The sequence below is a fragment of the Chionomys nivalis genome, chromosome 12 (assembly GCF_950005125.1).
Source record: "Chionomys nivalis chromosome 12, mChiNiv1.1, whole genome shotgun sequence".
Lineage (NCBI taxonomy): Eukaryota > Metazoa > Chordata > Mammalia > Rodentia > Cricetidae > Chionomys > Chionomys nivalis.
Genome location: NC_080097.1, coordinates 2,503,305 through 2,520,420, shown reverse-complemented (window position 1 = coordinate 2,520,420; position 17,116 = coordinate 2,503,305). Strand labels below are relative to the sequence as shown.

General features: G+C 46.2%; 2 protein-coding genes across 2 annotated transcripts in view; one reads left to right on the top strand and one right to left on the bottom strand.

Annotated features, from left to right (window-relative positions):
* Positions 1–17,116, top strand: part of Ubac2 (UBA domain containing 2) — a 149,421-nt gene that overhangs the window by 68,546 nt on the left and 63,759 nt on the right. The gene's annotated exons all lie outside the window — the stretch shown is intronic.
* On the bottom strand, positions 4,214–16,291 carry Gpr183 (G protein-coupled receptor 183). The gene is made up of 2 exons (XM_057786302.1): positions 16,226–16,291; positions 4,214–5,976 (listed from the first exon to the last, which is right to left on the bottom strand). The coding sequence occupies exon 2, from the start codon at positions 5,947–5,949 to the stop codon at positions 4,879–4,881; it is 1,071 nt and encodes a 356-aa protein (XP_057642285.1). The 5' UTR covers positions 5,950–5,976; positions 16,226–16,291; the 3' UTR covers positions 4,214–4,878.

Sequence of the window (17,116 nt, the reverse complement as noted above, 5' to 3'; positions counted from 1 at the left end):
AACTAGTGTGGGCTGTTAGTGCAGACAGCCGCTTCTGGCTGGCGTCCTGAAGAAACAGTTTCTGACTCCAGCTGAGAGGCAGGTAGGAGAGGCTCAGTAATATAGATGCCCAGCGGCCAGCTTCTGGTCTCGGGGGTGACGCGGGACTGTGGGAGAAGAGCAGAGCAGCCTAATCAGGGATTTCCACACCACGTGACCCTCCTCACAGAGGAGGCCGATTGGGCAGGTGATAAAGACTGCACAGGTGGAGAAACTACAGGCTGTTCTGGGAAACAGACTGAGGTTCAGATGGGGGATGGAGGAAGGTCCTCCGCACAGAAAGCCACAGGAAGTGGAGGCCTGGGGCCTGCTGAGCAGGGGGACTGACTAGTGAGCATGCTCGACAGGCAGCAGCATGGATTGCTTCCAGTCAGGCTGCTGTGCGGAGACAAGGCCGAGCCCTGGTTCCATTCTCCCTGTGCCCTTGTGTCTGGTCTTCAGCCATTTCTAAGTTTGCTGTGTCACGCCCACTGCGAGCATTTCTAGCAAACACTCATGTGACCTCCGGTTCAGAAGGCTGGGCCCGGTCACACCCCTGGGCCCGGTCACCCCCCTGGGCCTGGTCACCCCCAGGGCCCGGTCACCCCTCACTTCTCATTTCTGTGCTTTCCATTTCTTCTCCATCTGAATATTGAATGGCTAGATGTTTTCAGAGAATAACAAATTACAGCAGGCTGAGAAGTTACCAAAATAGGTCCTTTAAGGGCTAAGATGGGTGTGTCCCTTTTGAAAACGGCATGCCGCCTTTCCTGGTGTTGGACTGTTGCTCATACCTCTTGAAACGCTAGATTATGTCCAAGCAGCCGTACTTGGGTCTCCAGGTCTGTTGCTGACCTGCTGGCTAGCAAGCCCTGCTTCTTCACACGTCTAACCTGGAGGATCTTGTAGGACTGCAGAGTTCATGTGCTCTTCTGTCATCACCATTTCATGGAGAAATTCAGTACTCGAGGTTTCACTGGGGCATCACAGTGTTGGTAATCATGCAAGCTTGTATTGTTCATTAGTGAATGCGTGACACGTTGGTGCCCTCACTGCCAGGTTTGTGTGCACCGAGCCCCAGGCCTCATGCAGTCCACGGCCGACTTTCTACCTCCCTAGAGCCGAGTGATTTGCCCTACAGAAGGGTGGTGTCACGTGGCAGAGAGTCCTCTCCTACCTTCGTTTATGCTCATTGGTGGAATTAAGGCTACCCTCCCCATCCTGCCTCTGGTTGGCCAGTTGCCTTTTCTAGAATTAGTGTGAACAATCTTGTCTGGTTCACAGAATCCTGAAAGCCAAGAATATGATAATAGAAATTATTTACTTTGGAAAGTTTTGAGCTCTTTAAAATGTAGCCAGTGCTGTTGTCTGTCTGGTGTTTACTGTTCTGAACTGTCACTGAAGAGTCAATGCGTTTAACTTACCTTTTTTAAATAAATAATTTTATTATTCATGTTATGTGCTTGGGTGTCCTGCCTGTTTGTATGTCTGTGCACTTTGTGCATGCTGGGTACCCCAGGGGGCCGGAAGAGGTCATCAGTTTCCCTCGAACTGGAGTTAAAGTGTGTGCTGGGAACTGAACCTGGGTCCTCTGGAAGCAGCCAGTGCTCCTAACCACTGTTTCATCTTTCCAGCCTCACATTGATTGATTGATTGATTTTTATTGAGCTCTACATTTTTCTCTGCTCCCCTCCCTATTTCTCCCCTCCCCTTCAACCCTCTCCCAAAGTCCCCAATGCTCCCAGTTTACTTAGGGGATCTTGTGTTTTTCTACTTCCCATGTAGATTAGATCCATGTATTTCTCTCTTAGACTCCTCATTGTTGTCTATGTTCTCTGGGATTGTGATTTGTAGGGTAGTTTTCTTTGCTTTATGTTTAAAAACCACTTATGAGTGAGTACACGTGATAATTGTGTTTCTGGGTCTGGGTTACCTCACTCAATATGATGTTTTCTAGCTCCATCCATTTGCCTGCAGATTTCAAGATGTTATTTTTTTCTTCCAGCCTCACATTTAACAGAGCTTAAACTAAATAGCTTTGAGAATTTTTAAATTAACTGAATGATCTTTTTAGAGATAAAAATGAGGTTACAAAAGAGGAGTGAGACTATCCAGTAGCTGCCCACTCTCCTGTTATGTGTCTGTTAAAGTTTATCGTATTCGTGCAGCAGATACTCGGGCGAGGACCTGACAGGTCACTTCCTCTGCTCACAACTGCCCTCAGGCACCCAGTTCACTTGCTGGTAAAATGCTTGGAAGAAAAGTAGGGCTGACTGAAGCCCAAGGTGAGGTGTGTGTGCCCAGGTCACATGTGAGCAGTTGCCTAGTGATGGAGCTGCGCACTGGCAGCCTTGAGTGGAGAGCTGGCAGCCCTTTTGTCTGGACCCAGAGACAGCCAGTGTGCTGTAGGTGACAAGATAGAGTCACTTATCCGTGGTAAGATGGGGGAGAAGGTGAGGAGCCTGACAGGCAGCAGAGCGTGTCACACTCAAGCGGCCTGATTGGCGCTGTGTGACGATCTCTGCTCCATTGAGGTCACAGAACCAACTTGCTTGCCTTCAGGGCTGGGAAAGTAAGAAAACTCTTATCTGGTTTTTACGAGTGTTTCTTTCTAGAAATCTGGCTTAGCCACACCCTGACAAAATGTAGTGTTTGGCTCTTTCCACCCTCACTTGGAAAACCCAGAGATGGGGTGAGGGGAAGGAGTCAGGATCCGGACTTCACCTGCCTCCCTCAGACCAGCCATTTGTTGTTAGTGGCTCTAAGACCAGATGGCTCTGTGAAAGCGACACCATTTGGACCTTAACTGTACTCAGCATAGTTACAGTAGTGATGGTTAAGATGTGCTTTCCAAGCTGGGCCCAGTAGCAACACCCTCTGGAAGTTTTATCTTTCTTTTGAAGCAGAGACTTGCTACACTGTCTGTGACCCTCTTATAGGCTGGCCCCTGACTCTCAGCGCCATCCTGCCTCAGACTCCCAAGTGTTGGAGTTACAAGTATGTGCCCGAGGAAGGGTTTTAATTATTAAAGACCTTCCTTGGATACAAAATGAGTTCAAGGCTAGTCTGGGCTATATAATGAGACATTGTCTTGAAAGACAAATAACAAAACAGGATAATTTTATTAAAATGAAGTATTTCCAGGGCATACACCTCAATAAAAATTGAAATTATGAGCTCATGGTATAGTGTTTTATTTCTTCCCTACCATCTAAATTGGTATCTTTACCAACTGAAAAACTGTACTGGGGAAATTTCAGGACTAAGGGAAAGCAAATTTGATCAGGTAAACAGTGTTTAGGAAGCCACGCTGCCAATAAGGCAGCCCTGTGAGCAGGTGTTTAATGTCACAAAGAATCCCAGCAGGCTACTGTGATACTTCTAGTCCCAGCACGAAGGAGGCAGGAGACAGGAGGACCATACACAGTCTAAGGCTAGCCTCTCCACGCAGAGAATTCCAGGCCAGCTAGACTGATAGAGTCTCAAATGAGGAAAGGGGTTTTCTAGAGATGACTCAGTGGTTAAGAGCACTGACTGCTCTTCCAGAGGACCCACATTCAATTTCCAACGCTTTCATGGTGGCTCACAACCATCTATAGCTCCAGTCCCAGGGGATCTGACACCTCCTTCTGGCCTCTTTGGGCACTGCTCACACTTCCATGGTGGCTCACAGCCATCTGTAACTCCTGTCCCAGGGGATGTGATCCATCTCCTTACCTCTTCGGGCAGTGCTCACACATGGTGTGGTGATTTACATGCAGGCAAAACATCTTCACACATAAAAACAAATTATAAAAAAGTTTTTTAAAAAGAAAAAAAATAGCCAGCCAATGGTGGCACAAACCTTTGATCCCAGTACTGGAGAGGTAGAGGCAGGTGGATCTCTGTTGAGTTCAAGGCCAGCCTGGTCTACAGAGTGAGTTCCAGGACAGTCAAGGATGTTTCTATAAATTGTGCATTTACTTCCCAATTTATTTAGGCAAGTATGGCAATTATAATTGTAATCCTCACTGCTCCCACTGTTTAAAAGCTGATCTACAGGTGTGTGTGTGTGTGTGTATATATATATATTATATATATATATACACCAGATATTATTTATATATATATATATATACACACACACACACACACACACACACACACACACACACACACCAGATGCTACCAATTTCCAAAAAAAAAAGGTCTTTGGAAAGCCAAGGAAAACAAAGCATCCGTGCGTATTTTCTGTCCTCAGAGGAGTGTAGCATGTAGCCATGCTTCCACTGAGAGCCTCCCTGGAGAGCCCTGTCCTTCTTCCTGAGAGTGCTGTCCTGACTGCATGGCAGGAGCTCCATGCTCTCAGCCACTGATGCTCACCAGCACTTTGCTGTCTACATTAACCCTTTGTTCGCTGTACTTGGAACCGCCGCTGGTCTCTGGCACCGCCATACTGATACTTTTGTTTCCTGTTCTTTATCCCACAAACTTTTCCTTAAAACCCCTGTCTCAGAACAAAACAAACAAGCAAATAAAAACTGGGGAGATAAAGTCTAAAATTCAAAGAGGTGTAAATTAAGAAATATGTTTGCTATATTACAGTATTAACATTTTTACACTGATAACGTACAGTGGACTCCGTCTTATCGTTTGCAGAGAAGGTAGCGATTGTGTTCTGAGGAGCACAGAACAGTTTTTTTACAGCAAGACGGACTGAGGCAGCCTTCCCTTATACATACAGTGTTTCAGCTACGGAGTAGAACTTGCTTTTGTTGTTCCCTCGAGATGGACTGGATCTCAGTGCATCCTCGGTTGGTGGAGCTCGGTCTGCAGAGGCCACTGCGCAGCTCGCTCCGCTGTGAAGCCCGGTGTGTCCTTTCACCTCCCGTTGGATACCTTGGAGTGGATCATCATCTGGGACTCCGTCATTTCCCGTGAATTTTCCTCAGGGGCTGACCGCACGGCGCTGGAGAGGGACACGCTGACTTGCCGCTTCAGCATCTTCATGACCTTCCTCTTGTAGCCTTTGCATGCAAAGAAGTAGATGAAGGGGTCCATGCAGCAGTTGAAGTTCATCAGGCACACTGTGATGTGCAGGGAGATCTGGAAGGAATATCTCTGGCCACATTCGAGGGCAGGGGAGCAGAGTTTCTTAATCATGTGTTGGATGATTGATATGTGGTAAGGCGTGAAACAGAGAACAAATACCACGATGATGAAGATGATTGTATTGAGAGCTTTCTTGTTGACACCTGATTTCTCAGTTAGTGGGTTCTGCTTGGCAGTCTTGAAGAGTTTGCAGCAGATCTGGGAGTAGCAGATGAGAATGATTGCGAGGGGCAGCACATAGCCGAGCAGACACGCCCCGAGCAGGATCCAGGGGAGGGAAGCCGTCTCTTCGAAGTTTGGGTATTCCATACAAGTTGTCCTGCCGGTCTCCTTCTTGGACATAGGTCTGATGAGCAGAGGCAGGGTTTGAGCAAATACTAGAATCCAGACAGAGATGCAAACACCCTTCGCATATTCGATCCTTTTAATCTTGTTGTAGCGCAGAGGGTGCACCACGGCAAAGAAGCGGTCTATGCTCAGGCAGGTCATGAAGTTCACGCCTGCGTAGGTGTTGATGTAGAACACCAGGGCATTTATCCGGCACAAGGCATCACCGACCCTCCAGTCAAAGCCTAGGGCATAGTAGGCTATCCGAGTGGGCAAGGCTGTGGTAAACAGGATGTCAGAAATCACCAAGTTCATTGAATAGAGAGTGGTTGAGTTGATTTTTTTCCTGTTTTGAACAATGACAACCAAGGCCAGCAGGTTTCCCACCAGCCCGATGATGAAGACAAGGCTGTAATGCAGAGGCATTAGTATCCTGGCTGTGCCGTGGTGTGCATAGAGGTCACAGTTATTGCCCTGAGATGCTGCCAGCGCTGTAGTGAAATTGTTAGCCATTTCTGTATCCAGCAGGGGTCAGGGTCACTAGGAAGAAAGCAAGTAGGGAATGTTTACCTGAAACTATTTAACTCAGCTGTCCAGTCACTTATACATCTACCTTAAACTTCTCAGTGCGTAAACTTTAACTGGAATAAACTGAGAATAAACTTTATGTGTTTACTTTTACAGTTAGTGACTTTGTCAGAGCTCTGGCAGAGGAAATAGAGCCATCTAAATAGGTCAGTACATTTTTGCAACAAGAGAAGTTGCACCAGCTTCAGGCAGAAATCCCCCCGTTTCTGAATCATTGTGTGGTTAAGAATAAAATCATGTAGAGTTCCCCACATTTCAGACAGGCATTAAGCTTGACTTTTAATCTGAATTTAGGTTGAGTTTTTTTTTTTTTTCTTCCAGATTGTCAGGAAATGAGATCAGTGACACATGCAGTGCAGTAGAGCTGGTCTGCCTTCACCTAGAGCGCACGAGAAACACGCTCGGGCCGGGTTAGGAACTGAAAATAGTATCCTCCAGCTATTCTGGAGGATAACAAGTTTGAGGGCAGCTTGGGTGTCCTTTCTCTAAATGAAAAAAAAAAGTGAGGAAAAAAAATGAATTCCCAAGGACTGTCCATACAGCTCAGCCGTGGGCATACCTCCCTTTCATGTGTGGAGTTGTTGGGGATGTGTGGGGCACAGAGACTCAAGCTGCTTCAGATGAGAAATTTTAAGTTGGGGGTATTGTATGTGTTAAACCCAGTATCAGTGACATCATGTGGTGTTTTGTGTCTCAGTAGTAAATAAGTGTCCACAGCAGTGTATTTATCTGTTTTTTAACGTCTGGGTTCTGTGAGGCGTCTGATGGATATTCCACAGTTTTCCAAAATATTGGATCAATATTCCTCAGTACTCCAGTGTGGTAATGCATAATTTAAGTAGCTACTCCCTCACTGCACATTTGGGTTGTTTAAATTTTTTTTTCTTGGTCATAAATAATGCTAAGACAAATTTCAAGTCCTGAACTGGAAATCTTAAGAATTCTGACAGCAAAATTCCACATAAAAGAGTGAACACCAATGAAAGTAGGAACACTGAGCCATAAATTCTGTGATTATATTTTAAAGAGAATAATCACTTCTTTGTAGATTGTCTTTATAAATTTCAACATATATGTATGTATATAAACCCCAGTATTAAGGGAACCTTTGGGATGTCTCTTGCGCTGCTGCTGTGTGTTCAAGGGGAAGTTGTCTGTCAGGATTGATTGGAATCACTGGCTCCAGATCTACTCCTGTGCCTACGCTGCTTGGTGGACGGGGTCTCTGTTCCCTTCTCTGACAGCCTGAGAAGAGGGATGACCACTGGCCCCGAGCTCTGTGGTGGTGTGTGGTGCTGACAGATGAGCCCTCACAGGCTACAAATAACCCTAAAGCACAGCCAAGCAGAGTAAGAAACGGTGAGGTGAGAGGAGAGGATGGGGACGGAAAGCAGAAGATGCAGAAGTAGAAAAGTTCTAACCAGTCTAAGTGGATTGAACTTGTCGGTTAAAGGGAACACTACCAATTTGGCGCTTTCAAAGATGATGTAATGTAGAAAGGTGGAGAATAAAGCTGTAGGGGAATCCACGCCAGCCAGATCCACTGCGGACGGGTGGCCCGCAATGGAACCACAGGAAAAGCGACTCAAGGCAGCTTTGATATCAATAGCTAAAACGGTATCACTGCCCAAGTTAACAATAGGTTTTGTGCGGTGGTGGCGCACATCTTTAATTCCAGCACTTGGGAGCAGAGGCCAACCTGGTCCACAGAGTAAGTTCCAGGATAACCAACATAGAGAGACCCAGACACAAACAAACAAAGAGAACAGTCCACAAAGGATATAAGAATAATTCTGAAATATGCCTAAGCTATCAAAATTTGATGTGGTTTAAAGGAAAGACTGACAAGTCTACAATCATAATGGGCAGTCATGTGTGTATATGAATAATACCCTAGAGAAGAAAATGAAACACCTTGAAGATTTGCTCAGCACGGTTTAAAAGTTAGCAGAATGTGTGTGGAAGGCATAAGCGTGTCTCAAGCTCAACCATAGACTAGGTCGCCAGAAGATTCTCAAGACGGCGAGAGAGTCATCACTGAGCTTGTCACACAGCCTGACTATAGTACAGCTAATGTAGAAACCAGCGGTAAAGCAGTGAAGAATGAACTCAGAAATGAAGACCTTTGAGTTAAAGAAGGCACCACTCTGGAAGTTTTTGAGATGCTTAAAATGAAATAAAAAGAAAGATTGAAAAATAGTTGTTAATCCGTACAGCTTAAGAAGCAGGAGAACCAAATTTGTCCAGCAAAATCGGAAGTAAATAAAAAGACAACTGTGAAATTAGTGAAATCAAAACCAATGCAACAAAGACAGATAGGGCTTCATGGTTTATGTAGGAATGAAAACTCAGAGGCTCTTGCCTTGGAAGTGAAAGAAGTAAAAGTGGGAACCACCCGTTTCTGTGTGAAGGCTTCCTCTGCCGTGTTCAGGACGCAAGACTGGGTGCAGGGGAGTGCGGCCTCTAGACATGGCGGTCGCTGAGGAGCGGGCACCAGCAACTCCGACCAGAGTTTCTTCCCCTGAAAATTTCACCTACCATTTTTGAGGAGTTCTCCAAAGCTACTTCCTGGAATCTGATCTTTGAAAAAATGCTCACGGGGGAAATGTGTGTGGAGTTGCCAAATCCTGTTCTCGCGCCTGGTACACTAAAAGTGGGAGTGGCTTCAGAACAGCCCAGGCTCAGGAGCCATCAGCTCAGCATTAACTACAACACAGACTCTCTCAGTGGCTTGCAGTTTGTCCTATGGTTCGGCCATGCTGTGGGGTGTGAAAGTGGCAACACGTGACTCTTTCTCAACAGGAAGTTAAGTTAAGGAAACCCGATCACACGGCATGCTACTCTGGGGAGGAAAGTGTACACAAACGCACATGTGCACACATGCACACACAAGAGAAAGAGGCCTGCTTAGATAGTATGTATGCCGGTAAATAACACTGTAGGAGTGAGCTGGGGACTTGTGTCCATACAGCCTCCATTCGGAACACTGAGCATGGATTGACTGAAGTGAGGTAATGGTTTTGTTTCACCGGAGGAAGAAATGTTACTTAGGTCTTCTTGCAAGAGCCTCATCACCCAACACTCTTCAGACATGGCTCCTACTCACTCGCTGTGCCTACCTTTGAACTGTGTCTGGCAGGAACCTCCTATGGACCTGAGGGTTAAAGGCCATGCTGGGTCCTGCTCCATGGTTCTCTGACCAGTCCTTTGTAGGGGCAGCTATCTCATGAGCCCTTAAAGAACTGACACATTGTGGTTTCAGAGTTCAGACAGCAGCATGACGCATGTGGTCAGCTTCCCCAGGGTAGGTGGGGCACTCTTCCTAAGAGCAGGGGACACCAGCCCCGAGGCCAGGCTGGGCAGGGATCTTAACTGACCACTGTTGGGCCAGAGCCAGCCAGAGACAGCATGTTTAGAGTCACCGTGTAAACAGGATAGGTCAGAGAGTGGCCTGGGTAAATGAGAGGAGATAGTTTGTAAATGTGTTCATTTGGGGTATTTAGCAACTTCTGGGGATTGAGTCCACAAGGTAACTGTTACCGTGCCATTATCTTCAAACCTTGCTTCTATCTTCTCTGTGTCCTCAGTGCTGTCATTTTAGTTGACTTTATCATCTCCGTATTGAGAGAGAAATCCTTCGTGTCCTTGGCTGCTGTTACTCAATTCCTTTGCTCAACAAATCTCAAATCTTATGTCCCCTCAGAGTTAGAACTTGTTCCTTTCTTTAACCATCTACTGGATTACTCTTGTGAGGCTTAAGGTAGCAAACACTGCTTGTAGTGTTTTTAGTCTACATATGCCAGATCCTGGGAATGTAGAAATGATACCTTTTTATATTAGAGGGTCCAGAATTGAAGGCTAAATACCATGCCTGGATATTCTTTCGGTCTCACGAGGTCCTAGCTCACACTGCTTGCTGTCCTTCTCACACACGCCGGTGTCCCATGTGCCGTTGTGTTTAGTCTGCCTGCACTGGTCTCAAATTGGCCTTTTCAAAGTATAGCTTACATCTTAATGCTCTTTGTTTTTCATTTTAATTATGATTAGGCAGCAGCTTCTGACATGTTTAGAATATTTATGTATGCACACATACATAAACCTATATACGTGTGTGTGTGTGTGTGTGTGTGTGTGTGTGTTAAACCTGAAAGTACTGTAATATGTCACTGTAGTAGGGAAAAGCCCTCAGGGTGTGTCCTAAATCTGTTTCCTTTAGAACACTAATATTTATAAGAATGATAGTTTCGGTACAATGCTTTTGATGAATTGTATACTTGGCTCCACATTCCAAATACTAAAGGACAACAATCAAGATGCTGACGTCTTCCCCAAGGGCATAGACAGTAACTGAGGTGCATAAAATGGGATTTTTCTTCAGGGTTGACCCTTGTGAGGAACAGCCATTCCTGACATTTTATATATGTCCTTTAATTCTAGACCCTCTAATATAAAAAAGGAATCATTTCTGCATTCCCGGGATCAAGCACACGCAGATAAAGCATCAAACATTGAAAGCACTATTTGCTAAAAGTATGAAACGAACAGAAGGGCGTGTCTGCCTCCCAACTCCCCCTCTTCCCGAGGATGGACACCTGGAGGCCATCTTGATCTTCTTATTTTCTTGCTAAGAGCAGAGACGGTTTGTTCCGTCTAACATGATGTCTGCTCCTTTAGCTCCCACTGTCCTCGTGTGTGTGAAACGGTTTCTTCTGCAGACTACTTTCCAGAGTCATTCCCTGGTGTACTTGAAAGTGTGTCTGTCTGTGTCTGTTTGTAAAACTTATTTCTTTGCCTGTAGAGTTGCCAACATTTCTTGAGATATTATCATTTCATTTTTGCATAACCAGACATGTTGACATGAAGTGACCATTTTTTTTTCTTCCCACAGAAAGGAGGGGAAACGTCCCCCCAAAGCTCATTGATTAGTGTTTAAGAAAATTGCCTAAGCTCTGATACAATTTGTACTCAGGAAACATTTACTCTGAGAACCAACATAAAGGCATTTGTGAAGTTTCAAAGGCTACATAGACTTCTGCTAGCCTAACTCATTTGCTTGGGGAATTAGAGGGCTCTTCTTACTCATGACAGAAACAGAACAAAACCTTCATCACAGTCAAAGATTTGGTTCATGCTAAAGTAATAGCTTTGGGGTTCTAAGGTGATGGATGTGTCACCATTATCTGAGAATTATCAATGCCTTAAGTCAGAGAGGGGGCCTTTGTCACATTCAGCTTTAACAATGTTTTGAGCTGTCTGTTGTTACCTTGGTAAGATTGGGTTGGATTGAGACCTGCCTTGGTCAGAGGGGTAACTTTGCTTGTGTGTGCCAAAGAGGAAGTTACACTTTGAAAAACAACCAGAAGGGCCACTAAAAGCAGTGAGGCACAGATAGAAATCATGGGGGGAGGGAGGGGCGTGCTGTCAAGTTACAAATGACCCGGCCCTTCCCGGGACTCTGCTGGCATAGTTTCAGCTATTATCTTGAAAAAAGATAAGATTGTCAAAAAACGCTTAGAATCAGGGGAGATGAAATGAGTGGAAAAGGAGGGGGTGGGATACAAGAAGGGTACGTGAAGACACGAGGATGATGGGATACGGGGAGGGGACGTGAAGACACAAGGATGATGAGATACAGGGAGGGGACGTGAAGACACAAGGATGATGGGATATGGGGAGGGGACGTGAAGACACGAGGATGATGGGATACGGGGAGGGGACGTGAAGACACGAGGATGATGGGATACAGGGAGGGGACGTGAAGACACAGGATGATGGGATACGGGGAGGGGACGTGAAGACACTGGATGATGGGATACGGGGAGGGGACGTGAAGACACTGGATGATGGGATACGGGGAGAGGACGTGAAGACACTGGATGATGGGATACGGGGAGGGGACGTGAAGACAAAAGGATGATGGGATACGGGGAGGGGACGTGAAGACACTGGATGATGAGATACAGGGAGGGGACGTGAAGACACTGGATGATGGGATACGGGGAGGGGACGTGAAGACACAAGAATGATGGGATACCAGGATGTCCTCTAAGGGACAGACAGTGGCACAGACCCAGCAGGCCAGTAGCCGAAGCTATTTAAATGCCTTTGATAAGGAGCTGCTCCTGGGAGGGAAGAAACCACGCCTTGCTCTTTTCTGATTACCTAGCTGTGGGAGCACTTGTCAAGTGTGTCCATGCGTCTTTGCTCTCATTTAACAGGGATGTCTGAGTTTAGCCCAGCATCAACACCTGCAGCATGAGGTCAGCGTTTGTTCCCCTTTTAGTTGGCTAACAGCTGTTGTGTGTGCTGTCTGCCTGTACAATGGGCAGGTGGCAAGCGTGCAGAAGGAGCGCCAGATACATTTGCCCAGTTGTCCATCTCCATGTGCTGCTAGCCAGGACATGCCACAGTGCCTTGGTTAAGTAAATCTGTTATTAAGTGGTTTCTTCACCGTGCAGTCATTTCTGAATCCTGATTTGATAGCTGTGTCTATGTCTGTTGACTGTTTTCTAATTATCTCATGTATCCTATCCCCAAATTGAACAGAAACGCATTGATTTTATTCATGGTAGTGTTGAACATGATCAGCCTGCTCGAAGGGAACTTGATTTCTCTAGCTTTTGGAAGTGTGACAAATCAAGGGACCAGAGTAATCAGCTCCGTGTGATGCCTGCCTCCAACCACTGACAGCACAGGGACCTTGTCAGGACAGCAGAGTGGTATCCACCTGTCTGAGTTTGCCCTTGGTGCCTCTCAGGTGTCAGACTCTGATGGGCACAGCTTATTGGGGCTCTGCCTGTTAGAGTGGATGGGGGTGTCTGGGTGGGGTGTTTGGTTGAGTACTGTCGTCTATATTTGGGGCTGGACATACTCCAGTTATTTTTTTAACCTTTCCCTTGTGTGGCTTTTGGGAGCTTTAGCAGTGGTTGTAATAATTATCAGAGCTGTGATGTCCCTGTAAGTTACTGTAAGGATTTAAAGGTGGCCGTCATCACACCCACTTCAGCACAAGGAGGGCAAATGCCCTGTGTGTGTATGTGGCAGGATTGGTGGAATCTTCTGTGCATATAGAAAGGCTTTTGTAATGAGGGTGTGTGCGCCCAGAATTACTCCTCTGGGTTCAGATTGCTTTTAGAAACAGCATGCACTTTGTGCCCTTCCAGCTGAAGGGAGCTGTAAGCTTTAAACTAAGCCTCCTTATTTTGTGGCTGTGCTGAATTAAGGGCGGATTCAGTCATTCCCTCAGGATTCTTCGAGGTGTGGCTCATTTGGGAGGTCAGGGCTCTGTCCTTCCCCAGTTGCCTCACAGCTTTATGTCCTTATCTGCCTCCCTGCTGTCTGTGATCTTGCTGTCTGCAGTCCTTCCTCTCTGTGCAGTGACCTGGCGGCCTCTTCTCAGAGAGCCCGCCATCTGGGGCCCACAAGCCCAGGGCAGACGGAAAGCTAACCATCACTGCTTCCTTCATCGGAGGCCTCCCTCCTCTCTTCCTCTGGGAATCTGCCCCTGCCAATCTCCCCTCTTTATTCTGGCATCCTTCACTCTGTCCCTGGAAGCTTCCAGACCTCTGCTCCCCCTCCACCCCACCCCACCTAGGAAGGCAGAGCATTGGGTTGTGGTTTTGTCTCTCGCACTCCTGTGAAGTTTCGAGAGTGGGGATCTAAGCGGCAGTTCTTACACCCCAAAGATAAAAAAGGATGTCAAAATCTCAGCTGCCCTAATCCTTGCTGGAGAGTTCTCTGTCAGCCATGCACACAGCAGAGGCACAAGCGCCTCAGTGGCTGCAGGCAGGGCTGTAGCCGTTAAGTTTAAACTCACTCTTTGCCTCCAGAAAAATGACATTCAACACAGGATGTGTTGTCCCGAGTTCCTGTTTCCCAGATCGAGGCACAATGAGTGGAAAGTAACAAAACAGGAAGGTGTTTCAGAGCTTTTGACACGTGCCTACTTATCTGTGTCTGAGAAGGAGGAGGGAGATGGGAGAGCCTAAATGAAGTAATCATTAACTTCTGACATGTTTTAAGTCAAATGAAGGACAGTTGAGTATTTGGGGTTTGGTTTGTTTTTTAGGGTAGGGTCTCCTGCACTTCTGGCTAGCCTCAAGCTCAGAACGTGATAGAGACGGGTCCACAGCCTCTGACTGAAGATTTAGAAAGGAGTTTACTATTTTTAACAGTGCCATTTCCATTGGAAGAGAACACTGAAGGCCAGCATAGCTTGTATGGTGTTGACCTGCCTTTTTGCTATGTTTCAGGGCTGTGTCCATTTCTGACAACATACTTTCTCTCCTCTTTGGGCTAGCAGGACACCATGAGTCCCTGCACCTCCACCACATGTGGAGAATTCGAGACTGACCTAGCCAGAATTGCAGCAACAGCGTGGGACAGACGGGAGGACACTGTTCACCTCCAGTGTCTCACCTCTTACCGTGGCAAAGAAAAAGGTCTCCCTGTGGACACCTGCGTTTATTGGTGTCTGCAGGTCAAGCTCAGCAGCCCTTGCATGTGCGTTTTTACATCATAGGCTGCTAACTCCAGTCACTTTATAAACGCCTAGCCTATGTGCTTGGAAGTCCTGGAGTGAGCTCCATTGCGTGACTGATCGTGGCCCTAATTAACTCTAGGAAGCCCACCAAAAGTAGCTTAGAGAAGGACTTATTTCCACAGCCACCCACGTACAGAGTGAGCCTGTTAGGGAGGCTGCTCTGTGGAGCCGCGCGCTCTGGTAGGTTCAGGCTCACAAAGCACCGTTAGGCCCCAGAGACGAACGCTCTGAGATACTAGAAAGCACAGCGTGAACATCTGCAGCTGCTGAGGCTTCACATAAAATATCACAGAAAGTAGACATCTTCAGAGAATAATCTGCACAGAAATGATAGGGCAAGGAAACGCTGCCTATTAGCTTCATCCTTCCGTGGGCTGACGGGCAGGGCAAGGGTGGCAGGCCATGTCCCCGCACTTACTACGAGAGGCGGTGCTAGGAGAAGTTGACAGAAACATTTCTCCCCACTTTAGGAATGAAGCAACTGGAGCCAGAGACCTTCAGCAACTTCAGCCTGAGGCCAAGCGGTTATAAACGCCAGAGCCTAGGTTTGAGGACTGATCCCGAGCTCCTCTCTCAACTATTACACTCTCCTGTACTCGGTGACGCCAAAAGATTCACACCCTTAACCAGAAAACACCACCACACCAACAAAAGCCCCTCATTCTTGAGAGGAAGTCCCTTCATGGCTTGTTTTATGTTAGGCGTTTCTGTAAAACCTCTGCTTTCGCCGGGCGGTGGTGGCGCGCACCTTTAATCCCAGTACTCGGGAGGCCGAGGCAGTCGGATCTCTGTGAGTTCAAGGCCAGCCTGGTCTACAAGAGCTAGTTCTAGGACAGGAACCAAAAAGCTACGGAGAAACCCTGTCTCGAAAATAGAAAAAAACAAAAAACAAACAACAAAACCCCTCTACTTTCACCCTGGAAATTGAGGTTTTTACAAATCACTACATATAATTCTTTATTTTTATGATTTTCTTTAAAGATTTCTAGGATGTTAGTATGCAGGCTTATTTAGCATTACTGGTCACTTAATAATAGAAACCAATGACATAGATTTTATTTTTCTCTTATTAAGAGTTGGTCTTTAGAATGATTTTTATTCTGAGGCAGCAAAGACCAGGCTGATCATTAATCTTTGCTGGTGGGAGAATAAATTGATAAAATATTTTTGCAAAGCAGAAAATACTGTTCTATATTTGGTGCTTTAGAAAATAAACCTTTTTGCCCCAGGATTGCTACTGCCAGTAGTCTCTGAGAAATATTAAGTATCAAAAAGACTTTTCTGTACATAAATGCCTTCCAGGTAGTCAAATGTAAAAATTAGTGTAACTGGTCATATTGTATATAAAATATATCCTAATGTAGGAACACTGTTTTAGTAACATTGTTCCTTTCCCTTCATATTAAAGATCTGAAATATTGGCGTTATTTGCTAATGTTTTCTTGTATTGTGAGTTCACACTGAAGCGTGTAAACCAGCCCTGATTTTTGGTAATAAGGTTTCACTCATTGCTTCCATCTCAGTTGGTAACTGATTTGAACTGCCAATGACCCCAAAGAAATTTGAGCAGCCAGCTATTGAGTTTCATTCTTTTCTTTCTCTTTTACCGTAAAAGTTAGGCTTTCAAAGTATTCATGAGAGAAGAGTGTCCGTACTCACATGTCAGGGTGGCTAGGACCTCCGCTGGAGCAGCCCGCGTTGCCCACACTGCTTCGTTAACTGGGCATGTTGCTTTAAGAGAGGCCGAGCAGGCGTCCTTTTATGGTGGTGCCTTTTTCCTGTCATTCTCTGACTGAGTATAGCTGCAAGCAGTTAGCCTCACAAATGCGTGTGTGGTTTTTTTTCAAATGGGAAGTGAGATTTTTTTTTCTGATACTGATTTTAAAAAACTATTCAAAAGCCCCTTGGACTTTGTGAATCGCTGTTATCTATGGAACTTTTAAAATTTTTCCATAAAGATTTTAAGTCTTAAAAAAATTTTTTTTGAAGCAGTAAACTTTGCAGAGAGAGGTGGGGGCGTGGGTTAAAGAAAGTATCAAGTCTAATAATAGTGCTGTCTGCCTGGACACATGGTGGTATCAGGAGTCTAGTTTATGCCGCCCAAATCCTAACAGGTTTCTGCAGTGAGGGAGAAAGACCCTCCTAGCACATAAATTAGTTCTGTTTTCAGTCGAGGGAGCCTCCTGAATCAGTGACTGTGGCCTTAGGAGGATGGAGGAAAGCTGGGGGACATGCCACTGATGAGTCCAGCCCGGGCTGCGTACAATGCTCAGAGCAAGCCAGAGAAGGGTGGTCCCCCTGTCCCCCTGTGATCTGGCCTGTCATAGGGGTACTGCTTTTGGAAGGACAGAGGTCACTTGGGCTGGGGCTGGGCTGGTGGTGGACAGAGATCATAGAACAAGTGACTAAGTGAGCTGAGGATGCTTCTTCTTCTCGGGACCACAGCCCTTGTCTCCTGCTTGGAGTGGGAGTTTAGCTTGCTTTCTTCAGCCATCCTAGAAGATGGATCAGTAGGACGAGGGGCTGGGGCAGATTTGTTTAAAATGGGAT

Excerpts from the sequence above, each read along its gene's own strand:
- Gpr183 (XM_057786302.1), bottom strand. The coding sequence starts at position 5,949 with ATGGCTAACAATTTCACTACAGCGCTGGCAGCATCTCAGGGCAATAAC.